Source organism: Electrophorus electricus, chromosome 3 (genome assembly GCF_041902795.1).
Source record: "Electrophorus electricus isolate QZ-2024a chromosome 3, ASM4190279v1, whole genome shotgun sequence".
Lineage (NCBI taxonomy): Eukaryota > Metazoa > Chordata > Actinopteri > Gymnotiformes > Gymnotidae > Electrophorus > Electrophorus electricus.
The window spans coordinates 41,331,991-41,349,490 of record NC_137499.1 but is presented as its reverse complement, the minus strand read 5'-3'; the positions used below and the strand labels follow the sequence as shown (position 1 = coordinate 41,349,490).

The window sequence follows — 17,500 nt, the reverse complement described above, 5'->3', positions numbered from 1 at the left end:
GTGCATAAATGCATAGCTTGAGCTAAAATGTATGGTCTTTTATTATTTCGGTACTACATTTTCATACTTGGCCGTGATAGTCACATCTTTTCCCTGAATATATTGATAAATAAAAAGCGCTCAGTGGTTACAATAGCTTCCTTTTGATGCTGCTGTATGCAATAAAGTTATTGTTATGTTAAACCAGTTGCATGTCCAGTGCATTATTAACGCCGCTCATCACCAGGCTCTTCTTGGGAAGCTTTTCTGTTTTGTTTGATTTTATTTGGTTTGATTGTGTTTTGGGGAGTTTGCATCCCCTCGTGCCTCCGCCATGTGAGGAGGTGTGGGCTTTAATTAGTCCGCACAGGTGATGTCGAGACTGGTTTAACGACCTAAAGCTCTGCTCTCTATAAGCAACTCAGTGAACTTTCTTGTCTTGGCAGGAATGTTCTCTTTCCCCAAGCCTCCACTTCTGTAACGGGGCGAGGGACTTGGCCACCAGGCGCTGGCGTGCTTAGGACTGATCTTTAATAACCACGTTTTAATATAACAAGCAGAAAACAGTGGGCAGCATTTAGTGTGTACGTAGACGCCTGGGGGTTTTTATTCTGTGTTTCACTGAAATAAGCACTCTGGAAACTCAAGAACGACGGAAACCTTGGGTATGCTTGCGCGGAGAGAAAACCGTTGCCGCCGCTTCCAGGCCAATGTCTTTAACAAGAGTAAATGCCAGAACTGCTTCAAACCCATAGACTCTCACACGCTCAGTGAATCCGATTTATACGGGGTAAGAGTTGATCCTCTCTGAACCTTTCAGAATGATAAATCACGTTCCTCTATGGTTGTCAGATCTCTCTCTGTTTCTCTCAAGACTAAACCTGTTAAGGAAGGCTGGCTCCTTGTCGCTCCTGAGGGCATTAACTTTGTCAATCCTTCCCACAGGAAACGGGTAACAAGGCTTCGTATTTTTAACGGATGTTGGTCTAATATCAATTCACGCTTCCCAGCACGTCGGTATGTTGTCTTTCCCTCTGTAGAAATGGCAGCGGCGATATTTCATCCTGTACGAACACGGGCTTCTGCGCTACGCTCTGGATGAGATGGTACCTTCACATTTGTATCCAGGGGAAAGTGGTTATTCCTGTCTCAAAGTTTTTTCCTATAATTCTGTGTGTTGGGGGTAGCCTGGTACTTTGCCTCAGAGCAGTGTCAGTATGCTTCAGTGTCGGGAGGTCCTGGACGCCTCGTCTCTCACGGGCTTCCAGAACAGTCTACAGCTGTGTTTCAGTGACCGAGACTATTACATAAGACCAGAGGACGAGGAGAACATCGCTGGGTAAAGGCTCCTCAGACACTACACATGTCCATGCTGTTTCATTTGGGTTTTGGTGTATGTGAGGGCTACTGGATTAACTAGGGATGGAACTATGGCTGGAACAGTGGTCATCTGTTCAGAGAAAGGCAGAGAATTTAACGTCCTACAAGTTTCAGTGGGCAAAAGAACCTAACTCTTGCCTTTTAACATGCCACTGTACTGTTTGGTTTTTTCACTTGCCAGATCTTGTCCAGAGTAACTTGCATATTTATCAAATTATTTATTAGAATGTAACTATGTAAGATCTGGGGTTCTTCCTGTTTCTGCTAAGTGTGACCATGAGAATGGTGCTGTCTGGGGTTTGAGGGTGTTGGTATGTTTAACACTTTGATGGTGTATGTGGTTTTTTTTTTTGCTTTTAAACCTTCCTTCTAATTATTTTGAACACATTTTTCTCCTTTAAGACTGCAGTAAAAAAGGCTGCAGAAAACTGCAGTAAGTCTGAACCAGTGTACCTGCCTCAGTCTAGTTGCTATCATGAGTGATCATGGATATTGGTGATGCTCAAACTGAGATGTGTAACATGGTCATTGCAGTAGCCTAACTAGCTAACGCCTAGCAGCTAAGTAAGACTGGAAGTGCAGGTCCTGCTGAATGAGGTTGTTTGTGTGTCTATTCATTTAACCATCTCTAGGACTTCAGATCAGCACCTCTGACCCACTTTAGTTGGTGTTGGAGGGTCTGTCACCTTGTATCACTGATGCAGGTGCTCTGGTTTAGACTGGGATTTAAGTGACTTTCTGTTAGGTGGCAAGAAACCCTAATGGTTTACCTGAACGCTGCTAAATCAAACCACAGTAAGAGGAGGAAAGCGCCCACCCACTCACCAGTACGTACCTGCGCCTGCACACACCCGCCAGTATGTGCCTGCCCCCCCCAGCAATCAGCCTCTAAGACATGTTGAGTTGACGTGTAAAGTTATTTATATACGTGTGTAATGATGTAGCTATGTGAGCATAATCACTTTTATTTATATAAATGTATTAAATTATATAGGCAGGCACTGGGGCTGTTCTCTTGGAACAGCTTCTGTCTGCTTGATTGATCTTTAGCTCTCTGGTTCCTCTAGCTCTGCTGATTCTAGACTGATTTTAATTACAAGGGAGGGAGAGACTGTAGTTATTTACTTGGTTGTCTGAGCAAAGTGGAGTTAAGATGTCCCTGTTTTGAAATGGTCAGACAGAACCCTAAGAGTTAATGTTGGGTGTCTTGGCAGGGTTCTTGTTGGACATTTGTAGAGGGTAATGTCAATGTCTGAGGAGTGAGGACATTAAGTAATGTGTACACCATAAACGGTATACTGTATGTTCACTTCACACACAATTTGAATCTCTACCCCACCCTAACTGAGCAGACAGCACCTGATGGAGGACAGACGTTCAACTGCATGCCATCTCGCAGTCCTAGCAGCACTAGGAAAAGTAGTTGCGTCGCCTGTAGCCCTGCAGTGAACCAAAGCGCAGCTGGTGTCAATAGCAGTGATGGCAGCAAGGTGGCGTGTGGTGTTGGCGCGGAGAAAGACGTGGATGTCTGCTGGAGTAAAAGCCAGCATGCTCACGCACCAGCAGCTGTGGGGGAGGGTCCTCGGCTTCCTTCCTCGCCGAGGGTAGGGCTTCAGGAGAAAGAGGCGGGGCTCGTGTGGAGAGGCGGACCTTTGCCTAGCAGCCGCCCCGCCTCCCCCGCTGCATACTTGCCGCTCAGCCGTTCGCTCGCTGCCTCTAGCGCAAGTGGTAAGAAAACGGAGGGGCTTTGTGGGAAGGCGGGTTGCGTTTCGTTTATGCCAGTATTTCCCCTTCGGTTTTCAGATAGTGAAAGGTTTTGGACGTTTCCCTGATATCCCAGTCCGTTGTGAGGGGGCTGGGATACTGGGAGGTCGATCCCTGATGACTGGAACAGGAAGCCCTGTTTCTGTCTCTGTCTGGTGTAGCGATACGTTTTAGTGGACTGAGGTACCTTGCTGATCTGTGCTTTAAAGTCCTGGTGTAATTTGATTTTTGCTGGCTACTTGTTGTGCTGTAGGACACAGGTTTTTCCTGACCCGTCGTACACTTGGGCTTAAACACATTAATTGTCCTCTGTTTCGTCTTGCAGATGTTCAGAGGTGGGGAGACTTTGAGGGTGCGCACTCCTCCCTAGAGAAGAGGTCTGTGGTTGAGGACTTGCAAACTGGCTCTTATCTGGATTACAGGTGTGAACACACCCTTGCATGCACATTCACTGAACATGATCTCCATGCCCCGCCCACCTCTCTGATGGGACCGTGTGGGACCCACAGGGGTGGCTTTGAAGGTGTGGCTAGATGCTTGAGGGACAAATGGTTAGTGTAATGGAGTAGGGGCATGGTAGTGGACGCACATGCTCAGAGCAAGAAAGGGAGGAGCCCAGAACACGTATTCCTGGAGGTCCACCGTCTCTTAAAAACAGCAAGTAAGAATAATAGTCATTAGAAATGTTTACTGATGTATAGTCATAAACTCTGATCATGCTAAGACCGTCGTATTCAACTGTCGACAAACAATTTCACTTCAGTTTCTTCAGTCACATTTATGTCTATCTTGGGCAGTTGCTTTTGGTTTGTTTTTCAGGATGTCCTAATGGCTGTCTTCCTGTTGGTCACCTCATCTGCTTTTTTAAAACCTGGCCAGTCATGCTGCTTCACACATTTCCATGTTCTAGCAATTTAAGTCCATAGGTGGTGATTTTAAGTAAGTAAGAGAAACGATGACTAATGCTGTTTTCTTGCTGCTGTTGGTCTGTGTGTTGTAAAACACCGTTTCAGGAGGTCTCTGGTGATTGGTCAGTTTGCAAAGGAAACTGTAATTGAGGATTATTCTTCAGCCTTCTCTTCAGAGCACAGCTGTGAAAAGAGAACCAATCTCAGCACAGCAAAGGTATCCTTCACTCTGCTGCCTGAAGGGGTGACTGAGTTCTTGAATTCAGAATAAGATCACCATGAAAGGAATATTTTCTTTGTGTAGAACCTGTGCTGCACATGTTCTTTGGGCTTTGGTTTGGATTGGGAGGTCCTGTTGGGTCTTGATCAGGGATTTGTGCTGTTCGGTCTGCAGGTGTTTGCTCATGAGCGGGAGACCTCTGCCTTCACCAGGCAACACTCCAAATCACTGGAGCGTCAATCCCTAACAAATCTCTCCCCTACCGTGAGTACAGCCAATCAAACTCTGCCCTGCCTGTGACCTCACACAAGCCTTGTCTAGGTGGGGGGGAAATTGATTTATTTTTGTCCTTCACTTAGCCTGACCTTCTGAATTTCAAAAAAGGATGGATGACCAGGCTGGGAGAAGATGGGAAGGTGACTGGAAGCCTTTGACATCTGATTTAAGAGCAGGTGTTTGTCGGGGGCATAACTGTGTGTGTGTGTGTGTGTAATACCAGTGGAGGAAGCACTGGTTTGTTCTTGCTGACCAGTGTTTACGGTTCTACCGGGATGCTGTTGCTGAAGAGGTATGTGTGCCTGCTGTTAAAGGAGTTCTGTTTGTCCTGGGGTCTCAGCACTGCTGGTCTCAGATTGGTCTTTACTCATCTCATAGGCTGCTGATCTTGATGGTGAAATCGACCTGTCCAGCTGTTATGAGATCACAGACTTTCCTGTGCAGAAAAACTATGCTTTTCAGATTCATGTGAGTCCAGGTATCCCTGTGTTTTAATGTGTGCATTTACGGGGGTGGGGGAGGGAGGTATTTTAAATTCCCTGTGCTTCCTCTAGACTGAAGAAGGAGATTTTGTGCTCTGCGCAATGACTTATGGGATACGCCGGAACTGGATTCAAGCAGTTGTGAACAATGTTTGCCCAGCTGTTACTCCTGACGTCACACGGTAATGTCTCTTGGAACGTCCCGTTAACCCCATTTGTGTGCGTATGATTGGTTTGTCCATAATGGGGCTGTGGTGCAGTCCATTTCCACCCCCCCCCCCCCCCCCCCTTGTCATTCAGAATTTATTCAAAAAGTTGCAACAATATCAAATCAGTTTTGATACCAGAAGTCTTTTCCTTCTTTCACAGCTCTGTTGCTCAGAAGGGGAGTTCTGGTGCTGGGCATAAAAGCCCCTCCCCTCTAGACAACAGCCAACCAGAGAAGGGCAGCCGCATCACCCAAATGCGCAAAGACGGCCGTTACAACACTTTTGATTGGGCAGAGTTCAGTCACAGGCAGCAAAAAAGGGAGGAGTGCAGTAGACGGGCGGGGAAAGGATTGGCGTGTTTCCATAGAGAGACGGTCCGTTCTGTGCCGTCGTCACCTGAAGAGCCTATTGGAAGCTTGATCAGGCGGGACCAATCAGAAACAACCTGCATTCAGAAAGAAGATCGTTTACGGGCTCGCAACACGACACGGCCTGCAAACACGCCCAACAGCACCTCGCTGTCCACGGCAACGTCCAGTCATGCTGCCTCGCGCCCAAGTGGGGAGGAGACTGGCTGTGTGGATGCTCGGGTAAAGCAAGGCTAAGACCAAGACTGCTCCTGTCCATAAACGTACTGTTAAACGAGTGTTAACGTAACGTCCTGATCTGTTGGACTAATCTTCCCTCCATGCAGACCGAGTGGGAGGAGGAGCTTCAAACCGTTTGCAGGGATCTGAAGGCGGAACTAGATAGAAGTGGGAGGGAGTTCAGAGACTTCAAGGCCCGCCTCCAGGCTGAACTGTGCGACAGTCAGGACCGCCTCCGTGAGACAGAGGTGAGACTACGTGAGTCGGAGGCGTGCTTGCAGGAACGGGAGGGCCTGCTCGCAGGAGTGCAGCGTCACTTGGAGGAGGTGACGGGATGTCTGAGGGCCACGGAGGAGGCACAGGTTTTGAAAGACATCCGCCTGCAGAGACAGTTGCGCCTCCTACAGGAGAGTCAGGAACAGGAGAGGAGGAGCCTCGGTGACAGCTTGGACCAATCAGACCGGCGTGTCCAGGAGCTGGAGGAGCGGCTCCGGCAGAGGGAAGCAGAGCTGCAGAGTGCGTTGGTGAGAACGGAGGAACTGCAGAGGAGGTGCCAGGAGCTGCAGGCCCAGCTGGAGGAGTGTGATGGGGAACTGGGCCAACTGCAGGCGCGACTTCGCGGTGAGGAGGCGCTGTACTACAATCTGGAGCACAACTATGAGCGGGTGCATGAGGAGCTGGAGTCCGTGCGCGGTGCCCTGTGCGACTGTGAGAGGGTCTGTGAAGACCGCTATGGTGCTCAGCTGGACAGGAAGGAACAGGAACTGCAGGAGATGACGCTCAGAATGGCTACCTTGGGCCTCACTCTGCAGGAGACTGAGCTCAAGCTCGAGCAAGCCCAGCACCAACTCCAGGAGGACCTCGTCACTCAGGACGCACCGGCAGAGCCGCAAAGCATGCTGGGAAGCCCAGACATTGGGCAGACGACCACGACCCATGCGCTGGCCAATTCTGGAAGACGAAAGGGCACTCGGGATGACGATTCCCAGCGTGCGATGCGAGCACTGGAGAGCAAACTGTGCGACACGGAGGAGAAGCTGTGGGAGATGACGCTGCAGCACCAGGAGCTCGGAGATGAGGAGGCACGTGTGCTCCGGACTCCCGCCACACCCCTGAGCGGCCATCTCCCAGGACGAGGTCTGGAGAAGCTGCACTGCCGAGCTTTCTGTGGGCTTCAGGGGGTCCCCTTGGAGAGCACTCCTAAAGAGAGGGCTACCAACGCAGACGTGGTGATGAGCTCTGGGCTCCTGGATCATGACTGTGAGGATCCAGACAGGAGGGGGGGGTCAGGGATGGCTGCCAGCACACTGGCACTGGTTATCCAGAGGATGGCGTCTGCACTGGAGCATCCCAGCAGAGAGCTACAAGACAAACTGTCAGAGCTGCAGCATGAGGCCCACAACCTCAGGGAGGCTTGCTGTGGAACTCGTGAAGTGAGGACTCGAGAGAGGCTCGCTCAGATCTTCGCTTTCTGTCGGGAGTTGGACAAGATCAACGGCACACTGGGTGACTCTGAGATCTGTAGCCTGTGTGTGACAGCCGAGCTGGCCTACCTCATACACGTGCTCTACACGCGTAGCTCGGAGGCTTCACCAGTCACACTCTGTAGTGAAACGTACTCAAACTCCAAGCCCAGGCGAGCGCCCGCCAGCCCGTCTGACCTGGCCTCGCCTGGCCAGCGGCACTCCATGGGCACAGGGCACGCTGGGCTCCAGGGCGGAAACAGGGAGCGCCTGGTGGCTGAGTTGAACTCTCAGGCCCGGACGCTTCAGGCCCTGTCCGTCCAGCTGCAGCCTGCTGTGCTTCCTCCTCCCATGCTGCGGGTGGCGCTGATCCAGGCTATGCTGGTGTATGTGGTGAACCGCACACGCATGGCTGTGCAGCAAGAGTGCAGTGCTGAGTGCTGCCAAGCGGTGGCACTGTTTCACCAGCAGGCCCGGTGCTATGAGCAGAAACAGCGGGAGAGTCAGCAGGCTGCGGACAGGGCCAAGGCCAACGCCCAAGCGAGGGGGCAGGAAGTGCGGAGACTGGAGGCGGAGCTTGACGACAAGCTCTGTGGACTTCAGCAAATCCACGAGGAGGAGATGGGTCGACTTCATGGGTATTACAGCCGGAGCTGTTCCGGGGAGACGGCATCCACAGGCCGGGACACGTGTGTAGCAGCTTATCAAGACGGGATCCAGCAGCTGGAGGACCAGCTTGGACGGATGGAGAAGGACCTTCTCAGCAGTGAGGATGCCTCCCTCAGACAGACCTACGAACAGGAACTCGAGACCCTGAAGGTACACGTGCATACACGCTGAACTCTGCATTGTTGTAGAGATTCCAGATGTTTCTCTGCCCAACTTTGGGGTTTTGAGGGCAGTTTTAGATGGCAGGTAGTGATGGCCTCTATTTCAGGTGTGTGTTTTCTCTCCCCCCTCCCAATCTCAGTACACGTTACGCTCTGAGAGCTGTTCCCGGTACCGGAAGACTGGGGCTTTTAGATTTCTATAGTGCTCTTTACAGCAGCCATTCAGAGCAGCTTTACAAATGTCCAAATTTAAGCCCCCAGTGAACAAGCCAAGAGCAACACCAGGAAGAAACCCTGAAAGGAACCGAGACTCACAGGGGGGCCTGTCCTCCTCGTGTGTTAGGCTACGTGTGAGCAGGGCTTTAGGACCATGGAGCAGAGCCATCAGAGGGTAATTGAGGAGCTGGAGCGTCGGCACCAGATGGAGGTGGAACGCCTGAAGGAAGAGCGGGAGAGAGCACTGCAGGAGGAGGCCAAGGCCACCATCACCGGTGTTTACGCTCACTTCACAATACCCAAGTGTCTGCACTTCACGGTGTTGCAGTATGACACAGTAATTGATCAACACATGGGAACCAGCCATGTGTGGGTGCGTGTGCTCATGTTGGCTGGTCTGTCCTGTGTGTATGCAGCCATTGAGGCCATACACAAGGCTCATAAAAAGGAACTGGAGAGAAGTCAGAAGAGTGAAGCGAACGCTGACCTCAGCAAGCTAGGGCAGCAGTGCACGTGAGCATTGGTATTTTCTCCTGTTTAATTAGGTGTTCTAAAGGTCGTCACATGCTATTTGGTTGGTAAGTGAAATTCATGTGTTGCAGTGAGGAGGTGGAGTCTCTGCACAGGGAGCTGGAGGTTTTGTCTCGGCAGTATTCTCAGAAGTGTCTGGAAAACGCCCACCTGAAACGATCCATGGAGATGGAGAGACAAGCCCTGATCTCCTGCAGGAGAGAGAACCAGGACCTCCACACACACAATCAGGTGACTGCCCTGGCCGTGCACACCTCCCCACATGCAGACACTGGCTCCATTTTTTTTTTTGTGTGTAGGAGCTGAGTAAGCGCGTGTTATCTGAGCTCACCCTCATGCAGTCTTCTGTGACTGGAGGAATGGACCTCACACCTCTATCTCAGAACAAAGATGTGTATCAGCTGCAGGTAAATACTGTTGTTTTTAGTTAGATTATTAGGTGTTTCCATAGTGGCTGCTTAGTATATTAAGCAATACCAAAAATGGCCAGTACACTAACTTATGGACTGCATGTGTTTCTAATGATTTGAATGTCTTCTAATCTGGTGCAGTTGGAAGATGAAGGGTTAAGTGTTTCTTGAAGTAGCAGAGACTGGGGGGGGGGGTGTGCGCAGGTGACGCTGCGGGTGAAGGAATCAGAGATTCGGTGTCTGAAGCAGGAAATCCTGTCACTGAAAGAGGAGTTGCAGGCTACACACAGAGTAATGCACACCTACCGTTCATGCATGTTCAGGGGCAGTGGTGTCCCAGAGGTTAAGGTACCTGACTTGTAATCAGAAGGTTGCTGGTTCAAGCACCACCACTGCCAAGCTGCCACTGTTGCTCAAGTTGCACTCAATTGTAAATAAGTTGCTTTGTATAAAAGCATCAGCTAAATGTTGTAAATGTATGTCCTGTTGAAGTGCACAAGCTGACTGTGTGTGCTTGCATGCAGCATTCTAAAGAGGTTTTGGGATCCAGGTATCCTAGCGACAGTGAAGGCCACGGCTACACCCCTGGTAAGTACACATGCTGCTGAGCTCATTTCCTTAAACCAACTCTCGGACCTTACTGATGTGTGCACTGCAGAACTGAAGTCCAGAAGTAACCCTGACCTTGTGAAGCACCAGGTCAGGAGGCTGCGTTTGGACCGGTCCAAGGTTGGAGCAGTGCTGCTTCTGAGGTAGTAGGACACTATCCAGCCGCAGGTTCTTAAATGTGTCTGTTATCCTTCTCAGAGTCTAATGGATGGCGTGTCTGTTCAGGAGAGAATGAAGCTTTTTCAGTCACATGACAACAGGACATGAGTCTGCCTGTGTGTACTCATGACTGCTTCTCTGTTAATGTATATTAGTGGTGACTTGTTTGTGATATGAGTGTTTATGCCTGTCCACTTTGCTGTTTTGTGGTTTTTTTTTTTTTTAGTGCCTTTTAAAATTGAACATATGCTTGCTTTACAATTATGATTAATAAAATCAAGACCTTTTAAACTCCTAGTCAGTTTGTGACCCATGTCACTGCTAAAATATTCCTCCATCTGGGTGAAGAAGCATCAAAATGGGCCAAGTACTATAAGAATAGGATGGTGGTGAACTGTAAAGGCGTTATGTAGCTGTAGTCTTGACAAACGATGTGAAGCTGTCTAGAAAGTACAGTAGTTTGGCCAGTGTGGGACAGTTTTAAACGTTAGATAACCAGCTCAGCCAGGAACAGAGTTGGAGACCCCTATCAGCCTTCCTGTACCCAAAACTGGGAAGAAAAGAGAAATCCCCTCTCATGTATGGTAGTTTGACACTCACTTGGTAACTTGGCCACACGTTTGAATTTAATTCCCCGCCCCCAACTAGCGCTATAAGTACTAACAGGTATTGTTGAACCACAACGCCTGTCCAGTGACTAGAAATATTGCGTTATCAGTCGTGTTTTAAATGTGGTGGTTAGTTGGTTTTCTGCTGGCACCGTGGAGCTCCAGAACCTCATCTGTCCGCAGTGAGTCAGCACGACTGAACTCTCCACGAAGGCTGAGCGCTGTCCACAGTTGGTTTCCCCTCAGCTACCCTTAACCATCTAATTCAGACAAGCGGCCACACAACGTCTGTACAAGTCACTGGACCGTATTTACATAGATGACACCATGCCGCTCGCAGTATTAGCAGAACCGTGCGGGTACAATAACTGTGCATGCCAGCGCCGACGGAGATCAGAGCTCGGTTGTACGCCTTGGGTTCGTCCCGAACCGCAACCCGTCCGCTTCTGATCCCATACGTCTGCGAAAGGTGAATGCTGTGCTGTAATGTTTGAGGTTGCGGGGTCGATACTTGTACAGTCAAATGAATTCGTATGCAAATGAATAATTGTATTTATCTTAATTTGTTTACACACTTAATTTCTCTGTGAACAAGTTTTACAAAAGATAGTTGAATATTTTTGTCTGAGTGGAAAAATTAACGTTTACCTTCAGATTTTTATTCTGCCAGTGCAGTTGTAGTTTACAACACTTAAGTACAGCTTGTTACCCGGGGACGGTGGGGCTTGTAGGGGGCGTGCTCGTCACCTGGATCACCGGGTAATTGGAAGCAGTTGCCCTTGTTGCATGGACGGTAACGGACTCTTAGGTTATCTGAGGCTATCGGAGAGGAGCGCTCGCTGGAACCTGAGAAGAGGCCACGGGGAGAAGCGCTCCTCTAGACTTTCAAAGCTGGCCCGTTTTCGGAGTTGACTAAGCAGAGTTCTCAGACATCTCCAGTGTCCTCTCTGTCTAACCTTTCGTCTCGTTTACTCGTGGCCTTTTTGCCAGTGCTCTGTGCTTCAGGGTATGTGGACGTTTTGAAGAACACACTGATCCTCAAATCAAAACCTGGAACACGAGACGCGCAGAAATCAAGCATGGTGGAGCGAATGGCTCAGACATTTAAAATATTTAGAAACCTTTACATCTACGTTTCCAGTTTTCTTGTGGTAACTATACACAAATGTATACGTATATCCTCCGATGTGTTCCCTGCCACACTACACAGTTAGGGTTTACTGTTGGGGTACTGTTGTGCTTTCCTGTCTTCTCTAATTAAGCCGGTCCGGGTTGTTTCGGAACTCAGCGGGTGTTCGCGACAGACGCTTAACCGTAAACTCTTAACCGTAAAATGGGTACGCGTTGCCTCTGAGATTAATTGGAATATTATAAACTTGTAAAAACTGAAATTTAGCTTGTGCTACTAATTTGCTAATTCACCTCTCCAGATTTAGTTTAGCAGTGCAAGTACCGTAAAATCTGAAATCAAATAAAAATCGATTAAAAAATTAAAAAGGTTCCCCACATCCCTTTGTTCAGTCATAAAAATGTTAATGTGCACTAGCGTGTCAACCTGGATTCTTTCTGTTGTCTTACTATCGGACCGACCGTCTATGAAGTATAGACGGACCCCCACTTCACTCACACTCTCTCCCCCCCACACTCGCACACCCTTGTGGCCGTTTTTACCCACATGCACTTTTTCTGTTTTTCTTTGCTTCAGAGCTGAGGTAATCTACAGCCACAATCTGTCCGTGTTCACCGGTGAGTTCTTTACGTCCGTGTGCGAGACTCGACACAAGCGTGACTGCTGACCTGCTGTCACCCCCGAAGCAGCCAAGGCTGCCTCAACACTTCATCTCCATAACAAGAGTCCCTGAGGTCCAGGACCAGGATGTGGTGGTCCCGCGTGTCAAGCCACACAATGAGCTGCACGGTGTACTTGCACATGGGATTCTGGCTTAGGAGTTGCAGCATTGTAGCCTCATCTCAACGTGCAGTGATGAAAGTACTGGGCTGGTAATCAGAAGGTTCCTGGTTCAAGTCCCACCACTGCCAAGTTGCCAATTTTGGGCCCCTGAGCAAGACCCTCAACCCTCAATTACTCAAGTTATGCTCAGTTAGAATGAAGTTGCTTTGGACAAAAGTCTCAGAGAAAAGCTGTAAATGCCAGAAGCTCCTGGTTTAGACTGAGGGTTTGTGTTATTACCAGCAGGGCTCTGGTGAAGATCCCAAAGTAAAACAAAATCCAGGTTGTGAAGGTGTGCTTGCCTGTTTTGAAGTGCTCAGTAGTGTTTCACTTCGAGTGGGATTCCCCCCTGCCCCCCAAATCAATAAATAAAATATCATTGGGGCAACACAGTCCATCAAATAAAAAGAACACGTTTTTCTTGACCCATGGAGTCAAATATAAAAAGCTTGTAAATGGTAAAAATAATGTGAATGTAAGATTTTTATATAGAGATAGCTATATTTGCTTGATTACTATATGTCCCCTTTGGCAGTTCATGAGTTTTTGCATAGGGGTGGTAAAAGGCATGCGGAACTCTACCAAGAGTAAACTGGTAGCAGCCACGAAGTCGTTAGTTTTTTTTGTATGACTAATTTTTAATATTTAATTTTTCGATCTTGTAAATAAACCAACGAAAAGCCCTTGATCTTTGTCTTATTTTAATTCATTGGTAAGAGGAAGTTATACCCCTGCGTATTGCAGATTTAGCTATTACACATTACTTTATGTCCCGTTATAGGCTGGTGCTGTGCATTACGATGATTGGCTGTAATTTCCGTTTGTAGCCGTTAGATGTCGTACTGTATCGTAAATTGAACGGAACTAAAGGAACTGAAGCCCGTTCTTGACGTGCTACCTGCAGATTTGCCCAATTATAGATTTTTTAAAAAACTGACTTGCATCAAGTTTGTTATACGCATTTACACATGTTTGGTGCAGGAACTTTAAAAGGTTTCCCTTTGCTTGTAGGATGTAAATGTAAAGTTATGCTATGCTACAGTTATAGTCCCGAGTTACTCGTGTCTCTGAACCGTTAATAATTGGTGAAGTGGTCATTTTCTTTGTTGACAGTACCCATGGTTAATGCAGTGGAAAAAACATTTGAAAATCTCATTAACTTAAAGTGACAATACTATTTCTGGGCTGATGTTTGCAGACTTAGCACTGCAAAAGTGGATGGTTTTCATTACGCTAAGGCAAGTAACTTGGCTCCTAAAGCAACTACTGTGTGTTTAATGGCTTCACTGAGGTTTTTAGGCCCAGGAACAGCGCTGAACTTCAGTGCGACATGCCAGATGTGCAGTTCCCTGCCTGTGTTCTGTGGTATAAGGAGAAGATCAGCCATTTTCCTCTACGCCTTTTAGCTTGAAATCCTTACGCAACTTATCAGGATAATAATCAGGCTGAGCCATGTGTTTATGCGAATTAAAGAGAGAACAACACCAGCAACACTTCAACTCTGGCTGCCCAGTGTCGACCAGAGGGGGATGGGCGGCCCTCCTGTGAGTCTTGGTTCCTCTCAAGGTTTCTTCCTCATGATCTAGGGAGTTTTTCCTCACCACTGTTACCCTTGTCTTGCTCACTGGAGGCTTGGATTTGAACATTTGTAAAGCTGCTTTGTGACAACTGTTGCAAAAGATGCTATAGAAATAAATCTGACTTTTGACATTGAATATAAAGCTGATGTATAATATAATGTTTTGTTTATTTGCATCATTGTGTAATGTCCATATAGTTTTTGATGTTTAAGATACAGTCTTTATCTTAGCCTTACACCGTGCAGCTGCTGGCTGTCACAGATTAGGTTACGATTACGGTTATGTAGCTGTACGTATTTTCTGACCATGTCTCTGTGGTGCATTTCTGTGAACAGTTTGGGGTTTGATGAGACATGTGTCATGCTTACATATTTAACGTATGTGTGTTTTTCACTGAAATAGTATAAATAAACTGAGGACTAAAATGAATTGTTTTGCTTTCCGTGGATGTGCTACAGAGGCAGCTCACACATGGTGAGATGGCAGTTCCAGTCACATCTCCATTTGGCTTGTGAAAACTTTATTCTCACCTTCTGTTGGCTGGGATCAGCAGAGTGACGGTGAGTTCACCAGGTTTGGCTAATGAAGGCACTGACAATCATGATCAATCAGTGCGCTGGGGCTTCAGAATGGCACTGGAAAGTTCTGCGTCTTTCAGAGATGTAATTAAATACACCTCACTTAAGTGTCAGGGCACGCTACAGAAAAAAGCCCACTCCTGCTGTACAGGTAAATGTTGGGGTGTGTGGGGTCCTGCTGTACAGGTAAATGTTGTGGTGTCTGTGGGTTCCTTCTGTGCAGGTAAGTGTTGGGGTGTGTGGGTTCCTTCTGTGCAGGTAAGTGTTGGGGTGTGTGGGTTCCTTCTGTGCAGGTAAGTGTCTGTGGGTTCCTTCTGTGCAGGTAAGTGTTGGGGTGTGTGGGGTCCTGCTGTGCAGGTAAGTGTTGGGGAGTGGGGTCCTGCTGTGCAGGTAAGTGTTGGGGTGTGTGGGGTCCTGCTGTGCAGGTAAGTGTTGGGGTGTGTGGGAAGTGTCACATTCTGATTGACAGCAGGAAACTGACAAGTTTCTCACATCTCTCTTTTCATCGCCTTCTTTACATCTTTCTACAGCTTTGTGGAAATTCTGTCTTCTGTTGACTTACTATTTTTTATGACTGATGTTTTTAACCACCAGCTTTACTGAGACCTGACCTGGATCTTACTGACAAACAAGGCCCAGGTTCCAACCGTGGAGAGACGTGCCATGTCTCATCTGTCCTGCCAGTGTTGGAATACACCAATGTGAAGACACGGTGAGCAACACTCATCACACCACTTAAAGGAGAAAGAATGTTGGCCAGGAACTAGGAAATGGTCCCCTGACTATTTTAAACATGGGCTATTAAGAACAGCTGGAGAGGTGTAGGGGTAATATTTGAACTTCTGTCTGTCTTCTTATGCCATGTAGTAATGTACCTGAATTATGACATGCAATGTTTTAAAATCAAAGTGCAAACCTTGTACCTGTTTGTGTGTTGTTTGACTCAGACTCTGAGACCAGCCATTAAAACAATTACAGATCGAAACTAAACATACGACAAGTACCAAATACTCAGATACTCCTGAACTGTGCAAGTGCAGAATTAAAGAATGCCTCCGCCGGAGAGGACCCCCCTGTAGACAGGTCCATCCTACACTCCTGTTCATACTTATCTTTGTTATTTAAACCTACAGGTCTCTGGAGACGGTGCTGCTCATCCCATGCATCGCTTCCCCAGATCCTCAAATTTAGGATACTTTGTTTTTTTGTGGATTTGTTTAAGATCATGGAAAATAAAGAGCTCTTTAGTGCAACCTTGCCTCTCGCTTGCTCTGTGCCGTCACTACGTCACACCTCGTCCTAAAGGGCTGTACGATTTGTTGGTTTTGGTCCCCACTTTAGTCTCTGGCTCTGACGGACAAACCTCAGTGAATGTGACGTGTGTCGCTGTCACTTTGGACATACAGAAATGCAAGAGCAGGAAAGAGCCAAGGCAATCGCTCACTAGCGCAGCTAATGCTGTATCAAATAGTCTCATTCCCTTATAATCCATGCGAAGCAAAGTAAGTGTGTGTGTGTGTGTGTGTGTGTGTGTGTGTGTGTGTGTGTGTGTGTGTGTGTGTGTGTGTGTGTGTGTGTGTGTGTGTGCTGCCAATACAAGCATACGCTGGGCAGCACGGGTTGGGTGGTTAGCATGTTTGCCTCTCAGTGCTGGGGTCTTGGGTTCATGTCTCTATCTGGGTGGACTTTCCATGTGCTCTCTCTGTGTCTGTGTGGGTTTCTTCCCGTGTCTACAGTTTCCTGTCACAGTACAAACACATGGAAGTTAGGTCACGCTAAAATTGTGTGTGTGTGTGTGTGAGAGAGAGACTGAGACTGAGTGTCTGCATGCCCAGTGATGGATGGTGCTCTGTGCAGTCTCCCAGTTGAGAGTACACTGTGTGTGACTAGTTGCTGCTTCTCATTGGTGTGTGTATGTGTGGATTGGGTGTAAAAGCAGAGTACTGGTTGTAAAATGTCTTTGGGTGACCCCTAAAGAACCCTCCGCTGCTTGTCTCTGGACCCCAGTAGAGGCTTCTGTTGCCCCTCCGTGTCTGCTTAGGCGCTTCTGTTGCCCATCACTGTCTGCTGGCGGAAGCCTCACATGCTGCATTTTCTTTCCTATTTCCTTCCATTGTGTTTAGTAAACAAAACTAGTTCATATTTCTGTTGCCAGATATTCTTATGTAAGGAAATATTCATTTCCTAGAATGACTTAATATACCGTTGGCAGATTTTTATTCCCTTAAAACTGTAGATTTACTGGATTGTTATTGTTTTTATTTACTTTGTAGTCTTTTCTGAGCCAATAAATTCTAAAAATGTTTGTCAGGTAAAAGTGGAAAGAATTTAGAATATGAGGACTTGAGTTGAAGGAAGCACAATACTGATGATGTTTTGACAATATAATTCCACTGTTAAATCTTAGAGATTCTTGGTAAAGTGCTGTAATATTTGCTATGTCTAGTAATTCTTTTACAATTATCATTTAGACAGACCCTAACAAATCAAAGCACAACAACGGAAACTTCCTGGAGTCCTCCCTTAGCCTTGGGGTGGTGGGTTTGACCATGAAGAGGAATTTCTCTGGGTCTTGTACTCAACTGTTGTTCCAAAAGTTGGTCAAAGTTCAATGAGCTAAGCCCTGATTGGCTGACAGACGAAGGGGCCGGAATCACACTGGCTGTAGGAAAAGAGGATTGTGGGTTTTCCAAGGGTCAATGTTACTGGAATGTGTACTGAACTTCTCAGGTGCGGTTCTTGGAATAACATTCAGCTTCT

General features: G+C 47.6%; 2 protein-coding genes across 2 annotated transcripts in view; both read left to right on the top strand.

Annotated features, from left to right (window-relative positions):
• Positions 1–186, top strand: part of eps8l1a (EPS8 signaling adaptor L1a) — a 13,496-nt gene extending 13,310 nt beyond the window's left edge. Inside the window, exon 15 of the mRNA XM_035530359.2 lies at positions 1–186. This exon is cut by the window's left edge and continues 123 nt beyond it. The gene's annotated coding sequence lies outside the window, so the exon portion shown is untranslated.
• Positions 187–1,333: 1,147 nt separating this feature from the next.
• LOC113589851 (uncharacterized) lies at positions 1,334–15,993 on the top strand. The gene is made up of 21 exons (XM_081711645.1): positions 1,334–3,087; positions 3,449–3,545; positions 4,137–4,248; positions 4,426–4,515; positions 4,611–4,667; positions 4,751–4,819; positions 4,906–4,995; positions 5,082–5,191; positions 5,379–5,808; positions 5,913–8,087; positions 8,442–8,589; positions 8,731–8,827; positions 8,917–9,076; positions 9,145–9,252; positions 9,460–9,546; positions 9,780–9,843; positions 9,914–10,007; positions 12,337–13,820; positions 14,621–14,722; positions 15,335–15,452; positions 15,874–15,993. The coding sequence occupies exons 1-18, from the start codon at positions 2,745–2,747 to the stop codon at positions 12,425–12,427; spliced, it is 4,422 nt and encodes a 1,473-aa protein (XP_081567771.1). The 5' UTR covers positions 1,334–2,744; the 3' UTR covers positions 12,428–13,820; positions 14,621–14,722; positions 15,335–15,452; positions 15,874–15,993.
• The last annotated feature ends 1,507 nt before the right edge of the window (positions 15,994–17,500 follow it).

What these genes read in the sequence shown, in the direction of transcription:
- LOC113589851 (XM_081711645.1), top strand. Translation starts at nt 2,745, where the DNA reads ATGCCATCTCGCAGTCCTAGCAGCACTAGGAAAAGTAGTTGCGTCGCC. An exon ending in GGCTGGGAGAAGATGGGAAG is followed by an intron (nt 4,668 to 4,750) that starts GTGACTGGAAGC and finishes GTGTAATACCAG; the next exon opens with TGGAGGAAGCACTGGTTTGT. An exon ending in CTGGCTGTGTGGATGCTCGG is followed by an intron (nt 5,809 to 5,912) that starts GTAAAGCAAGGC and finishes CCCTCCATGCAG; the next exon opens with ACCGAGTGGGAGGAGGAGCT.